We start from the raw sequence: 16,377 nt of genomic DNA on the forward strand, positions 1-16,377 counted from the left end.
TGGAAATACCAGCAGGAAACAGACGAGAAACCCCAGAGAATCCTGAAGTATAAGATATATATATAAGTATAAGATGTTAAAGTAATATAGAAGACCCCAGATAAGCTACGTTTATCATTTTACATGCGTTCTGAAGTGGTATTGTGATATGAAATGGCCAAATATTATGCTGTTCAGTGGTGGAGCGGTCTTTAAACAGCAGCACATGCATATGCCGGGCTCTGTGAATGTCCCCCCCTGCGCTCACACCCATTATCGCACTACACTGTCCGGCCTCATAAAGCCTGGCGGGCCAAAAAACTGCTCTTGTTGCACTTTAGTTATGTTACAGGAAAAGTTGACAATCCTCAACTTGTAACCGTAACAGTTATAACTTCATACTTCACCCATGTCTGAAGCGTGACAGACTTTTTGTTGTCATATTTAAAAGTTTCAAATAGAGTACAGTATTTTAACTGTACCATTAAAACTTCAATAACTAACATCTTGGTGTAAGACGGACGTGATATTAAAGGGGCTGTATTTAAAGTCAAACCACAGTACAGATGTATTGTAAAAGCATCTATTCCAGTGAAAATGATTCCATTGTGCGCTCTTTGCATCTAATTATAGTATTTTATTTTCCATGTTAGCTTTACGGTGATAGCAGAGTGAATAACGCCTATAAACTCATTGCACTTGCAGTGACTATTCAGTGTACTCATTAGGTAAGTGAGCGATACTTGTGGATTGTTGTAAAGACTTTAAAATTAACTAGTTCGGTTTTCTATGTTATTAAGTCTGTAAACAGAATTATGGTGTGGTGGATCTTTAAAACCTCGGATAAAAGCTTTTTTTTTAATGATAAATGATTTGCAGACACTGTACAGCTTGGACACCCCTGGATTAATGCAATGAAACGTTCCAGGCAAAGCAACAGCAGCAATGATCATGAGCATGAGAAAGACTTTTAACTGAACTGACAAACCTCAAAGATGAAAGTGGAGTAGTTTAAACAGAAACCATCACAAAAGCTTTTCAAAAACACTGTTTGTATAAAATGCTGGGACATTGCAAGTCTCTATGAACATTGTTTACTCTGTTTTTCACTGTCGCCCTCGAGACAACTGAGACAAAGTGAATTGAATTGAATTTTCGGGTGTTTATTACATTGACGTGAGTGAATTTGCCTCCGTCTTGTACAACAGCTTCACAATAGTTGGAGTACAAACTGTTTTCACTGTTTTGTCATGATAATCACATAATTGTATTTGTGAATAGGAGTAAATATTATATGTACAAGGTTTTACAATTAAGTGTATTTCTCACAAAACATCTCCAGAAACACTTTTTATGTCATTAGAAGGTGGAAACTAAATCACATGTCCAGATTTTGCCGTTGCAGAATGTAATCTACATGATCTAAACTCTTAAAACCAAGTGAGGATCGCTGATGTTTATTCTGATTCGTTTTTAAGATTTATTGTTATTTATGATTTTATTTAATGAAAAAGAAAATCTCCAAAAGCTAAATTTCAGGCTCTTTTCTGTTCATTAACACAGTTTCTTATCATAATAGCGTGGGTGCAGTAGCTCTAAAGTTTAATTCGAGCTTGAGATCAGTTTGCCAGATTGGAGACCTGGTTTATGGTTCATATCTCTAAATACTGAGCCCATTCACATGAAACAAAAACTGGCATAAAGTCTTTTCTGTCACTATAAATAAACACAACATGTTTTTCACAATTGCTTCAGAAAGAAAGTGGTGCCATTATTCAACTCCAAAGACTAGTCAGTAGAAAGGACTTTAAGCGCTCGATAAACATGACAAGTTTGTTTTAGCCAATCTTAAACAAATAATAATGATAACGTGTGTCAATCCCATAGAGTCAGACCCTTGCCCACAACTTCAGATTATGACAGCATCGAATTCTAGAACATCAACACACCAATTGTACAAAAAAACACATCTTAAATCGTGTATATAAAACCTTGTTCCATCCCAAAACAATCAAGCAGAATCACATATTTCATCTTTATCAGTCCCATGGCAACGCGTCCCTCTGAACTGCTGCATGCCCTTCATCCCAATGTTTCCATCACTGCTTTTCTCATATGTTCCACCCATTCATGCCCTCACAATGTGTCAGTTTGGCCCGAGAGGAGGTTGTCAGCTCCACATGCTCGTGCCCCTTCTGACCCCTGGACTCTCCCCCTCCCTGCCCCCTGCCCCCTGCCCCCTGCCCCCTGACAAGCACCTCAGCGCACCTCCCAAACAAAAGAGAAGGGAGGGTTCTGTGAGAGCTTTGCAACCAAACATTCCAATCACAATGGAAAGGTTCAATTAGTGGCTGCTTTTACTGTGCCCCGTACCGTTCCACTGTTCCGCCGGACAAAGCCGGGACTCCAATGAGAACCACACGAGACTACAGCAGAGTCCTTTGGTTTAAGAGAGCTTCTTCTGCCATCGGCTTTGTCCATGCCATGTTCCCGATGAAGTGAACCACTTGAAGGGCACGCAGGGCAAAGCTGGTGGAGATTTATGGCCGTACCTGCGGGTTGACTGTCCGCAAAGGTAACATAAAAGTGGGTTTGGAGAAGCAAACTGGCCTTCAAACAAGATTACATCCAACAAATTTATGTCCACCATTCATCGTGGAGTGTCAGGCATGTCAGCAGGCTGTCAATAGTTTTGGGCAATTCTCAGACCAGCAGCAGCCATATTAAGGAGGCAAAATGTCTAATGGCTTAGAGACAGTGCAATGTCATGCTTTTTTATGGGGCTATTCATACAACGTGCCGTGTTCTCTTAAATACATCGGTTTAAATGGTTGAGGATGGGTAGTGGCACGTGATAGACAGTTATTTTAGACAATTACACATGAATAATGACATTCCTTACAATAGCAAAACAAAACATTTAGTATTAAGGCTACTTCTAAAGCTATAGGCTATAATAAGCCAGAATGATTGCAGTATAACCAGACAGATCGCAGACTAATGCTCCAGCACATGCCTAAGAAACAGAACATCATTGTAATATATGACACTTGCGGTTTGTTTTTATCATGTCAAATCATTGTCAAATAACAGTGGACAGTCCCAGCCGCTGCCCGGGGCCGTTAAAGACGCGGAACGCATAGAAACAGCACGGGAGCTGTCCAGTCTAAAGTAGTCATAAACTACGGGACTTACCTAGTGGACACGGGTGCGTCGTATGCGTCGGGTACTCGCCGTATCGGAGATGAGATCAAACCCCCAGCGCCTCCCGGGTTCCTCCTCAGCCCGTCCCGGAGAAGCACATGTTGGAGCGATGTGTCAGTCACAGCGGCGGAACGGGAACGGAACGCAAGAAGACGCGGGGAAGCTGCTGCGGGGGGAGCGGACTGGACTGTGCACGGCGGCGACACGGTGCTGTCCAAAACGAGATGCACCCTCCCTCCACCGGACGGACCTCTGGGACTCCCCCCCCCCCCCGCTCCACACACACACACACACACACACACACACACACACACACACACACACACCTTCTCCCGCTCCTTCCAGGCGGCGTGAAGCGGGTGAGAAGCGGCGCGAGGCGGCGTCGGCGCGTGATGGAAGCGCTCGTTAATGCGTGCGTGGTGCGTGATGATAATTAAGAGGCGCGCGCGGAGGAGGAGCAGGCGGGACGCACGGTGCCACCCACTGTAATATCACGGAGCGGGACGGACGGGGAATTCTAATGAGATAAGAATTCCCCGTAGACGCAGATAAGACGCTGTCCCGGCTCGAGAAGAGGAGCGCGGTGACATCCAACCCGCGACGCGCGTTGGGCCGCGTGCCAGACTCTGCCAGGCGATACCTCCGAGTCACCTGTTGATTAAAACACCTCAACGCGACAATATACAACAATATCCCGACACAGATTGTTAAAATTAGGAGTAAAAAACGAGTATTATGTTCATATGTCCAGACTTGGAACTAATAGAAGGCCTGGATAGCTCATGGGCAGTTTCTCTCAAAGCAGGAAAGATGACAACCTATTCAAATTACGCTGAAAAAGTCTTAATTTTAATGAACTACTATGAATAACTGGCTTGGTTTTCATACAATACTCAATAAATGTAAAGTTAAACTGCATTACAGAGTTTGTTCCTCTTGGTTCAAATGAAAGCGTTCCACGTGGAAATATACTGCCCTCATCAGGCAACACGACGAACTGCAGCCCACCGCAAAACATGACTCAACAACTTTTAAACTCAAGTCACAGATTCACACAATCCATAATAACCAGGGAGATCAAATACAAATCGTCAAAACATTTATTTACATTTGAATTCAAATGCTGTAAAAACCTTAAATAGTCTGTCTAGTAATTCTAAAGGAATGCATTTAATTCATCATATTCAGTTCAAACGGCTCTTTTTCAGCTTTGAATGTTCTGCTGGGTTTTTGCGTTTGCGAGAAGGAGTGTTGCCGGTTTCCTCAGCATCGGTCAGGTAGTACAGTGTGATAGGTGGGGCTGGATCCTATAGGAAGGATGAAATACGCAGTTTGTAAAATAATCAAAAACACACAAAAAATGTAAAGAATGAATATGATAACGATGACAAGACTGACCTGCATGAGATAGTCTGCGATGTATTCTGGCTTCAGACATGTCACGCCTTGAGCAGAGGCCTCAGTCATGTCCACTCTGAAGTCTCCAGGCTTCAGGCGGCTGAAGTCTGCAAACAGATGTGTGGTCTCCTTGAACAAAGAAGGAGAAGGACTGGGCAGCACCTGGAATTAAAAGAAAGTTGATTCAATGTTAGATGTTAAATGGGATTTGAAAGGCTGGATTGTGAAAAGACTATGATTTGCCAGGTAAAGACGAGCCGGCCTTCACCTTTGCCCCTCCAGACTGCAGTAAGCGCCTAAAGCCGGTGTCCCTGCTCTGGTCGATGTTCAGCATCACTGTCCAACCACTGAAAGATCCCTGAAGCATACAATGTACTTAAGGGATGGGGCAAGATTATTCAGTTCATTGAGGAAGAACTAAAACTATTAACTACTAAAAAATAACCATCGTCACCCTTTTAGAAGCAAATTTAAGTTCTTTCAATTCAATCTGTACTCTAAACGGTAAACCTGAATGTAAAAGTGTTTATCTTTGTCCGTTTCTGTCACATTAACTTTTATTTACAAGAGATTGTAGTGATCGATTAGACTAATTGAAAGTTGTTAAGTCTCAGTATCAATAATTGTGAAAAAATGTTAAATCGTGATGATTCTTCTCGATAATTGTAACACTAAAATTTGATATTGTGACATCGCTTCTCTAATGTCAGCACACAGTAAGTGAATTAGCGTGTTCAGTTTCTGTACCTGGTGATCAGAGCGCCCTTGCAGAGCTTTTCTCCAGCGCATAGCGGCGAGCGCCAGCCTCTTCTGCTGCGACGTGATGGAGGGCAACGCGCTGAGAATGGAACTACTGCCCCATTCATAGTTCTCCTCCTGAAAAGAGATACAAAAGTGTTCTGGGATTGTCTTGAAGTGTAAAAAAATAAAAAAAAAAGATCCAAGTAAGTAACCGACCTCTATGAAGTGACCCACAGATCGACAAGCCTCCAGATACGAGCGGTGCAGGATCCACTTCCCAGAGGCCATTGCTGCAAGATACTTCTCATTCCTAAGAGGGGTGCCTACGATTATGTGGGTGCAGCTGGGGTCGAACGACTGCTTGTCCAGAACCACACCACCTGGAAAAAGTCCATTTAAAGTACCGTAACGCACTCGACAAACAATGCCATTAAAAGGAGACGTACTACTTTTTCCTTTTCCCAGGCACTTAGTATTTAACTAAGACATAAGCAGATGATTACGTTACATTTTGTTCATTGTAAACTGAAATACTGATCTTAAACAGCCAACAGATTGACGGACTTCCTGTTCAAAACTACAGAACTGATAAGCCCCGCCTCTTCAAAGTGACGTTTCGCCATAACAAGCAGTGGAGTTTCATTTACATGGTTTTATTTTTGAGAAGTGGCTACGTGACATTTTAGAACCTACATGTGTCAATCGGAGTGTCAAAATACAACTTGCAGTACGATTAGGAAACACGTTATAAAAAGGTTAAAAGCATTACAATTGATTTAGACCCTTTAAAGCATAAAATTAAATGACTGTTAAGTGGATAAAATGTTTAGTGATTTCAAAAGGTTTTCTTTCTTCACAGCACTGTCTTACCCAGCTCTTCTATGAGATGACTGTAATCGATGCGCTCTTGAGGACTGAGGGAGGACATCTGAAAACATGGTGGCGCCTTCTCCTTCTCCTGACAACAAACATTTGCACATTTATTTGACAAACTGTGACCAAACATGACACAATACAATTTCTCAGCTGGCCCTTCATTTGCATTTAACCTGTGGCTCTGGAGCTACGGGGGGATTGCCGAGGGGGAAGGCGATGCTGGGGGCTTCTGGCGTGAGGAGATCGTTTTGTGGCTGCTGCTCTGGTACTCGGACCCTTTGACCCAGTTCTTGGTCGATGACGTCAATGGCGGCTGTGAATGAAGTTAAAATCTGTTCTGAATTCCCGTGACAAATGACATTTAGTGATGGGCGGCATTTGACTCGACTTACCCATCTCTACCAGCTCAGAATCGGTCATAGAGTCCTTGAACTGGGGCTCCTCTGTGATGGTGCGATGAGGGGCCGCTAAGGGCGCTGAACACTGTGAAGGGCTCCCGGGCCACTGGAGGTTATCGGCCAGCTTGGCTCTCTCCTCTCGGGCCGTGGGGTCGTCCCAGACTATCTGCTCGCTCTGGGATGGCTCTGTGTTTATGTCCATGGTTGCTTCTCTGGAAAATCTGGAATAAAAGTGAAGAATAAGACAGATTTTAGTTATATTTTAGATGCATTTAAATTATTTCTGGAAAAGCTCTGCCGCTCCACATATAAACTGTTCCCCACATATAAACTGTTCCCCACATATAAACTGTTCCCCACATATAAACTGTTCCCCACATATAAACTGTCCCCCCACATATAAACTGTCCCCCCACATATAAACTGTCCCCCCACATATAAACTGTTCCCCACATATAAACTGTTCCCCACATATAAACTGTTCCCCACATATAAACTGTTCCCCACATATAAACTGTTCCCCACATATAAACTGTTCCCCACATATAAACTGTTCCCCACATATAAACTGTTCCCCACATATAAACTGTTCCCCACATATAAACTGTTCCCCACATATAAACTGTTCCCCACATATAAACTGTTCCCCACATATAAACTGTTCCCCACATATAAACTGTTCCCCACATATAAACTGTTCCCCACATATAAACTGTTCCCCACATATAAACTGTTCCCCACATATAAACTGTTCCCCACATATAAACTGTTCCCCACATATAAACTGTCCCCCCACATATAAACTGTCCCCCCACATATAAACTGTCCCCCCACATATAAACTGTTCCCCACATATAAACTGTTCCCCACATATAAACTGTCCCCCCACATATAAACTGTTCCCCACATATAAACTGTTCCCCACATATAAACTGTTCCCCACATATAAACTGTCCCCCCACATATAAACTGTTCCCCACATATAAACTGTTCCCCACATATAAACTGTTCCCCACATATAAATTGTTCCAAACATATAAACTCCCCACATTGGAGTGTTATGGCTCGTCTTAAGACCCATTTTTATTCTCTGGGTTTTAACACTCCGTGAGTCGTTTCTTTTGTTCACATGATTTATTGCGTATTTGTTTTTATAGTTCTGACTGTTTTATCAGCAAAGCATTATAATAAAACATCTTAAGGGTCTGAATTAGAGCTGAAAATGTTGGAAAAACAATTTCAACTTGTCTGACCGCTCTCAGACTGTATTGTAAATGTATTTAACTGTAACAAAAACAACTGACCAAACAAGAATAACATGCATTTAGGTACATCTTAGGACAAGATAGGCGTTCCGTTACTGAAATAAAACTTTTATTTGCCAATTGCACACATTCAAATCGTGATTTCGATTCAATTGCAATAATTTCAGTGTGAATACCTCAGAGCTTCCAAAGTGCGTCTACTTCCAGTTCTTCCAGGAGTCTGAGGCCCCGAGTCGGCTCCAAAAGACCCCTTCCTCGTCAGTCTGACTGAGGCGCGCCTGGCTGTTGTTAACTTGGTGGCGGACATTATCTCCTGTAGCTGCCTTTGCAAACTTTCTCTCATCTCCACAGTTTCACCATTATCTAAAAGGAAAAATAACAGGTTTATTCAAGTTAAAAACGGAAAATGAAGCAGTAGAATATGTTTAAGCACCAGTTTTGGTTGAATCTTGGTCCTCTTGTTCCACGCTGCCGTCACTGAGCCGACGAGCTGTAGTGTCCGCTGTAGTGCTGTGTTCAACCTAAACAAACAAAGGAAGGCATTGATTTAACAATAACGTCCTAATTCATTATTCAGAATGCCTTTCCACTCCCTGTACCTTGCTGTGCAGTGGTTGGTTGAGTTTGGCTGGCGACCGCTGTGTGTTGCAAGGGACCTGGCTGAGGTTCAGGCTCATCTTGGGATTAAAGGTGAAGGGATAAAGAGACTCGGCCACATGCTTCTGCTCCTCTGCACACTGAATACAAACAAATCATTTCATTTCTGGAGCTTTTCAGAATTCGTAATTCATAAACAGCATAGATAAGACTTGTAATCCTACAGCTTGGAGCCAATGGTGGGAGACGACATGCAGGCCTTTCTCCTTCACAGCTCTGTATTCTCGAGTATTGTCCCCGACTCGGCCTTGGTAAATGTAGTGTGTCACTGTGTCGTCACAGGCCCACCTGGAAAAGGACAAAGATGTACAGTGTAGCTCGAATAATACTTCAAACTCTGAGTAACCAAAAGGGAAATATACCTGAAGTCAGCTCCAAGAGAAGCAGCAATGGCGTTCAGTTCACTCTGCATTTTGCTTAACTTTTTCCCCACACAGACCACAACACCAGCAAGGGGACTGACTTCCTTTTCCTGGATCTAGGATTGATGTAAACATACAAAATATGAAATACTATATGGATTTTTGAGTCAGTTCTCTGGAATTCGAGATTTGCTACATGAATTAATGTATATGTGTGGGTATGGGTGGTATGTGTAAAAATGTCTAGTACATTGGTTTGCCTAAATAAATAATAGATAAACGAAATTAAAAAAACTATATATGCATCTTAGTTGATTGATCTGACAAGACACCATCAATCTTGGCTTTAAATCACACGCCACAATTACATTTATTGAAATAAAATGAATCTCTTCCTACTATGTGCAGAACATAACATTTCTACAATTTTAACAATAGAAGAAATCATGTCTTAGCAATATGAATGAGACCTGTGCCTCCTTAGCAGCGGCGTGGTTTAGCTGAGGGCTCGCAGACAGCTCCTGCTCTGTGCGTGAACTATTGGCCAGAGCCACTTTGAGGTTCCTGTTGATGACGTCAGTGAGGGGAGTCTCCGGCTTTTCTCCGGGAACGGGCTTTCCACCAGGTGTGTCCAGAGCTCCTAGTCCATCCTGGATACAAATATATTAGGAAAAAGACATTGAATAATGCCTGTAAACTATGGGGATTCGAATTTTGATTGGTCCTGACCTTGACATTAAACGATGGCTTTGTTGTGACTCTGTTGAGGAAGCGGGACGGCGTGTCGAGCTGCAGAGATGGCTCCTTTCGAAGTTGGTTCCTCCAGCTCGTCTCCTGCGCCGGGATAGAGTTCTTCTCATTTTCACTTTGTTTGGAGTCTTCTAAACCGGAGCGCATTGTTTTACTCCGAAAACGTCCCAAATCTAGTGGCGTTACCGCTTTCCCCGTCTGTGGGCCCAGTAAAGGGATTTCAGGAGAGGTGCTACTTAAAGGAGGAGGAGGAAGCATGCCGATCTTCTGGGAACCAATGATGAAGCTCTCCTCATCCCTCTCTGTGATAGAAGAAAGATTGTGTCATTTGAAGCTCTTAAGATTCTACAATAGTTTTTTTTCCCCCGTACCTGGAGAAGGAGGGCGGTCCACAAAGTAACGCTCTTCCTTCGCCTTCTGTCCTGTCCGAGCAGATTCCAGGAGCCAGTTCATGGTGACTGCAGGGAGACCCCACTTCTGCGCGGCCTGGTACTTAGTGCCGTCTGGTGTTTGCAGCACCAGGTGAGTGCTGGCCTGCATGCCTTTCTTCAGGTTAGCTAGGCGCACAAAGTAATCCTGGACACTAAAAGAATAAATAATATGGTCAAGTTAAACCCAGAAATAACTCTTAAAAAGGGGCTGTACTCAATTTAAAAAGTAAAATCTGTTTTGCCCCAGTACAATGTATTGTAAAAGCAGCTCTTAGGGTCAAAATAAGATGGCTGTGTGCCGTCTGGATCCAATTATGGACAGTTATCTTTTATGCTAATGTTTGTTATCTTTACTGTGATGGTAAAATCCGCTCTGGGCTCTGAAAGTTGTAAAAAACACTCGAAACCACATTGCAGTGAATAATATTTAGGGTTCCAAAATGTCACGCAGTCATGTAAAAAAGAGTCCATGCTCATCAGCGCTGAAGTGAATGAACCAGTTTCTTAAGCGGTTTAGAATCAATGAGGCAAATGATGATCTACTTATGGTATAGTTCAATACTAAGTAGCTGAAAAATGCATAATATGTCTGCTTTAACATGAACTACTTCTGTTTTTCCACATTTTTAGAATTGTAAAAATCTGGTACAACCAACTTTAATATTCCCAATCTACTAAAGTAGCAATATAAAAATGTAGAAGTCTCACGTTGCTCCAAGATGTTTGGCTAGTTCCACCAAGGACTCCCGCTCTGCCCCTGTGAACTGGCTGACTGAAAGAACACAGTTGTTCAGAGGCAGACGTCCCTCCATCACAGGCACAGGAGTAAAGAGAGGATTTGAGAAAATATCCAAGAGACACTCCTTTTCCACACACATGGCCTGAACAAAAAATAAATGAATAAATGTACATTGTTCAAATACATTGAAATAGTTAGTTACAGTGTAAAATCTCTCTCACCAGCCATGTATCAGTGACCACCTCGTCCACGGTGGCCTCCACGGAGCAGCCCAGCAGTGGCACCACAGCGTACTCAGCCACTGCCCGCGTCCGCCCCGTCACCACTTTGCCTCCGTTTTCTGTCACGAGCTGAGAGAGCTGCGCCTCCGCCTCCGCTCCGAAGCCCCCCAGGAGGAACAGAGCCCCCCCGAACAGCCCCGCTTCTGTGGAGCTCGTCTCTTGTCTCACGCTCTGGTTTTTGACCCAGGGATCTCTCTGTAGGCCGGGTGTGCTCACAGACCTCCTGCTGGTGTCTGGATCCGGAGGAGGCAAGTCAACTATACAAAAAAAAACATTTTCAGGTTTATTGGACTTTTATATATGATAAGAGTTCTACCTAAAACATACCAATACAATTATATTAAGCATAGCAACATTTCAGGATAGTGGGACATTTTTCATGCGAATTCACAGGAAAATGAAAAGGGCATTAACACTGTTGTAAGTAGTCTCTTAACAAGGAGTGATGTACAGAAACATAACAATCTGACTTTATGCAAATGCACTTCAAAATCTGTGCTTTCAAAATAATAACCGGGAGAGAATTATGACAATTAGGGTTTGTTGAGGAAGACGTTTTAGGAATCCGGGCCAATAAGCATAGTATTTATCAGGATCAGTCACATCAGAGCATAGCTGATCATTTCTTTTGGGTAACGCACACAATAAATGACTCGACTAAACTGAACACTGAGACCTAGCAAGGTTATGACGCACTGTAAAACCTTCAAAAAACCTTCACTTGCAGTAAAGCTGTTTTTATAGTTTCACATGGTTTATGGGTTTAAGAGTGAATGGGGCTTATATAACATGTGCTCTTGAAAACAATGCCAGGAAACAGGAAAGAAAACCCAAAAATATATTTGTTTGAAAAGTAAGGCATGGATCTAAAAAAAGGTTTTGTGATTGATGGAATTGTCTTCTTTTTGCAAAATTCCCATTTCTAAGCACAAGTTCATATGGGAATTATTTTATTTTTTTAGATATTCTGCCCCTTTGATACTATATTTACACTATTTATACTATAGTGTAATTTACTGACTCTCTTCTCAACTCATACAAACAAGGACTAGTGAAATGAAAATGTTTCGGTGGCCAGGATGTGAGACGTACCTACTGTGGGATCATCATCCATATATTGTGAAAGCAGGTCCTCGTCTGCCCTCTTCTGTCGGGGAGTGTCAGGACTAGCAGCAGGTGGGACCAGAGAGAGGCGCGATGGAGGGGTGAGGCGTGTGACAGCAGGTGGGGCAGGGGGCAGACATTCAGGGTGCATGTAGTTCGTCTCTGGGAGCAGGCTACCTTTAGAGAAACTTTCCAGCACCCATTGAACTGTGACAACATGGGGCCTGTGAACACAATAAAGTTTAGTCATCAGTCACACTACGCACTCTGATGACATCCTTAAAGCGAACACCGGACCTGTGAGAGGCTCTGGAGACAAAATTCTTCAGGTCCGTGTCCAGCTCCCCCATGACCACGTGTGTGAGCTCCTCGCTGGGCTGGTTGAACCGTAGACCTCCAGCAGAATTAACAAGACGTCGCAGTTTTTCTAATTTCTTTCCAGGAAAGCCGCATAGATAAAGCTGCAAGAGAAATCTAAGTAAAGGCAACTGAACACCAAAATATTGTCTATTAAATTAAATCTAGAACTTAGCAAAATACACCAAGCATTTATGCTGCTGGCTGAGATGTGTTTAGATTGTCAATGTCATAGTAAGTGCGCAATGTGTAAATGTTTTTGACTCATCATAACATCCTGTAAAGGCTTCTACTGTTCATTACACAGTATATTATCATGAACCATTAACAGTAAGTTATGTTTGTGAGACCAGAATACAGCTGAGCATCAAAACTATTGACACAGCATTGTCCTGTGCAGTCTCACTTACATATTATCACTTTGTGCAATTGTGCTTAAAACAAAGACAAAAATATTGCTAAGCAGTTTTGAATCTACCTTACAGCCATCGAGAACATCATCAGCCGGACACACAGTGATGTCAAAGCTGTCGACGGGGTCTGGAGCCTCCAGTCTGCTCATGGTCACATTTGAGAAATTTGTGAGGGCAGTATCATTTATTGTCATGCTCGCGTTGACAGAGATGTGGCTCAGCCCGAGCAGTGATGGACCTTCTGGATAAGAAAAAGTGTACTTAATAAAAAAGGAAGGTTGACATATGTTGGTGAATGTGTGGAGCGTGACTCACCCGGTTTCTTATTGCTGCCTGTAGGAGTTGAAGTGTGTGGTCGGGTGCTCTTTGCTGCATTGCGCTCCACAGTGTACTGACTCTCACCTTGACAAAAGCCCTTCTCGATGCTGTCAAACAACCAATGCAAAGACACGCAATACACGTTCCATTTCCTCGCACACTCATACTTCTGACCTAAAAACAGAAAAATTAAGTTGAAAAGACAATTGGAAAAACATCATGTTTTAATAGTGATGGATTATACCTGATGGTTCACTAACGATGAGATGGGTGCACTCGTTCATCTTGAGCTGGCCGGTGTATGTGGCTCCGTGCTGCTCGCAGAGACGCTGCACCTCTTTACGCTCAGCGCTGGAGAGGCCTGTGACACACACCGTACAGCCCTGCAGCACCGGGCACAAGTACTCGTCTGTGGCCAGGTCAGTGTACCTGAAGAGACTGTGGACACACCAGAGGTTAGTCACAAAGTACAGAGAGGACTATAGAACATGTACCATATGTAAAGACCTGTTCTGTGACTTCTCCCAGCAGACCTTCACCCACTTGGGCAGAAGAATGGGTTTTCCAAGGCTTGCAGCCACAAGGTACTTTTTAGACCCCACTTCTCCTGCGATGAGATGTGTCACAGAGACATTTAGGTCCAGGTACACGCGTCCGCCCATGAGCTGTACCAATTCCATAACCTCCTTCTGTAGTGAGAAAACAACAAGTTATATTTCAACAATTTTGACATTTCAGTAGCTGGTCAGTTAATTGAAGGCGCAATGGACGATTTTTCGGCGATTTGAGAACTCAGGCGGAAGTGCGCATGCGCACTCCCCCGTGCGTACTGATACAACACACACGTGCGTTTGTTTATTAGTGCGACGGCTCGCATCGCATCTCTCATCTCCCATAGATTTCCGTCTTCTTCTGATTCAGCTCGAACTGTCTTTAACTGTCTAAAATCGTCCATTCAACCTTTAACCTGTTGGTCATCATGACCATGATTAAAACAAACAAAAGCAATGGTTGAAGTTTAGTGTTGGTAGGGGTGGATGATAATCACATAAAATTAACCAGAAATGGGCAGAACTATTGAAATGCTTTGGCCTTGTGTGGGAGATTACACTAGATGTGTCAGTTTCTTTTAGAGATCATTTTTAATAGTTTAATTATAGATTATATATAGTCAATATTCTAAATTTGAAAATCTCTAAAACAACAATTGTGACAGTATCCACTTTTTTTTATGTTTTTCTGACCTGAGGGTTTATAAGATAGGACAGTTGTAGCGTGAAATGGGGCAGAAAATTCAGCAAATGGTCAAAGCCAGGAAGCAAACCCTTGCCACAATGATAGCAACCACACACATATAATGCCCTTAACTACTGCATCACTGGCAAGCACCAATATATTTTTTTCCTTTTACATATCTCCCACTTCTAAGTGTTGGTGAATCTACCCGCATTGCTTTTTCCAGACTGGTGCAAGAAATGGTGACATCTGCCATGGCCATGCTGTAGACAGGTGTCTCTGCCTTGGGAACACAGCGCTGCTGCTGCAGGCAGTACAGCACCACCAGTGGACTCACAACTCTGCATCCCAGCTACAGAAGGACAGTCAATAATGAGGTTCGTCAATAAAAGCATTCCAATTGGCTAAAATATAAAGGATTCATACCTTTTTGCAGTGCAAAAATGCTGGGGAGGAGAAACTGCTGAAGACAAATAATGACTTGTCTTTCTGGTCCATTTGTAAAACTTCATGTTCATCAATGGTTTTCAAGTGCTTCTCAGACTGCAGCTCAAAAATGGCCTGAAACACCAGATAGTCCAAACATCAGCGAATGACAGCACAGGATGCAAATGATGCTCTTACTTCATAAGCTTTGGCAGCATACTCCGTCTTTTCGCCATTATTCTCCACAAACTTCACAATGAAGCACTCACTGTTTGACTTCGACATGGTTTTCCTAAAGCTTGTGGATCACAATGTAAAACCGAGGGAACCATAGATTTCTAGTCTGAAATAAGAGAATACTCCACATTATTTAAATACGAATAATACGCTAGAAGTAGAGATATTGGACCTCCATTGGGGAAATATCCATGTAAGGTATTTGTGCCTGTCAGGTCATTCCATTTGTTGGCGAAAGCGCTTAGTGAAGAAAAACTATAGCTACATCGCATTTAAAAAGTCGTACGGAAATCTGGAATAGCGAAATGTGTGAGCTAATCGTTACGAGCTTCTAAGAAGTTAAAACGGAAAATAAACCTGTTGTAACGCAGTAAAAACTTGACAAATGTCTGGACAATTTGTTATTATTCGCGCCAACACCATAATTTCCGGTGTGTCAAGGAAATAAGTCCGTGTAGAAAATGCAGCCATCCATTCTGTCGCCCGCTTTGTTCGGGGGCAAAGTAAATACATCCAATGTACAATAAAGAACATAAAGTAAAACACACCATAAGGAAAATTAAGGTAAGATGTTCCGAAATACAATACACAAGAGCTATCATTTATTTTTATCTGTATACTATATACTTGCAGGGGAAAAAAACTGTAATTAGGCCCGAGCGCCACAAGCTGGCGAGAGGCCTATTAATCTCGTAAGGCCGTGCGAAGCACGGCTGCGAAAGTGCGCACGTAGTGCGCACGAAATCGAGCGCGAAGCGCTCGCCCACTTCCAAACACTCACTAACGCACTCCTCCACTCATGCACGCCCCGTGCATACTAATTAGTTGTAGGAAAATGGAACATTACCGTTGTAAACGGGCGAAGCCCGTGCAAAAGTTCGCACTAAACGAGCTTCGCGGTCGTCATCCCCAGGTCGTCATCCCCATATAAAGCACTCATTTGCGCTAAGTAGCTCACGAATACGTTCCCCATCTCTTGCATGTTCCGTGCATATAAGCATGTAATGCAAAAATTGAACATTATTACTGTATAGAGGGCCAAAAACATAAAGTGGGCGGAGCCCACTCAAAATTATCGAAAGTACCCGTCAGTGACCAGGGACCCACACCATGAGGTAGGAAAGCGCGAGCGCTTTCCGAAAATGTATAGTTTATGATATTTGAAAAATGGGAAACATTGTTTTCGCATCGGAATATTATTAGGC

The 16,377-nt window shown here is 42.9% G+C and overlaps 1 protein-coding gene across 1 annotated transcript; it reads right to left on the minus strand.

The window, feature by feature from the left end:
* Positions 1–4,274: 4,274 nt before the first annotated feature.
* Positions 4,275–15,415, minus strand: topbp1 (DNA topoisomerase II binding protein 1). Its single transcript, XM_072451083.1, has 27 exons — positions 15,134–15,415; positions 14,936–15,070; positions 14,718–14,861; positions 13,781–13,962; positions 13,518–13,711; positions 13,271–13,447; positions 13,021–13,196; positions 12,483–12,646; positions 12,174–12,409; positions 11,022–11,338; positions 10,770–10,942; positions 10,002–10,213; positions 9,610–9,932; positions 9,351–9,530; positions 8,881–8,990; positions 8,683–8,806; positions 8,461–8,598; positions 8,295–8,382; positions 8,038–8,224; positions 6,591–6,817; positions 6,372–6,511; positions 6,193–6,280; positions 5,539–5,702; positions 5,329–5,457; positions 4,850–4,939; positions 4,582–4,743; positions 4,275–4,490 (listed from the first exon to the last, which is right to left on the minus strand). Exons 1-27 carry the CDS (start codon positions 15,218–15,220, stop codon positions 4,368–4,370), a joined length of 4,470 nt encoding a protein of 1,489 aa, XP_072307184.1. The 5' UTR covers positions 15,221–15,415; the 3' UTR covers positions 4,275–4,367.
* Positions 15,416–16,377: the final 962 nt, after the last annotated feature.

Source organism: Eucyclogobius newberryi, unplaced genomic scaffold (genome assembly GCF_026437365.1).
Source record: "Eucyclogobius newberryi isolate DKJ021-1_F unplaced genomic scaffold, fEucNew1.0.hap1 SCAF_18, whole genome shotgun sequence".
Classification (NCBI taxonomy): domain Eukaryota; kingdom Metazoa; phylum Chordata; class Actinopteri; order Gobiiformes; family Gobiidae; genus Eucyclogobius; species Eucyclogobius newberryi.

What these genes read in the sequence shown, in the direction of transcription:
- topbp1 (XM_072451083.1), bottom strand. Translation starts at nt 15,220, where the DNA reads ATGTCGAAGTCAAACAGTGAGTGCTTCATTGTGAAGTTTGTGGAGAAT. An exon ending in CATCGTTAGTGAACCATCAG is followed by an intron (nt 13,448 to 13,517) that starts GTATAATCCATC and finishes TTCTGTTTTTAG; the next exon opens with GTCAGAAGTATGAGTGTGCG. An exon ending in GGATGATGATCCCACAGTAG is followed by an intron (nt 11,339 to 12,173) that starts GTACGTCTCACA and finishes TTTTTTGTATAG; the next exon opens with TTGACTTGCCTCCTCCGGAT.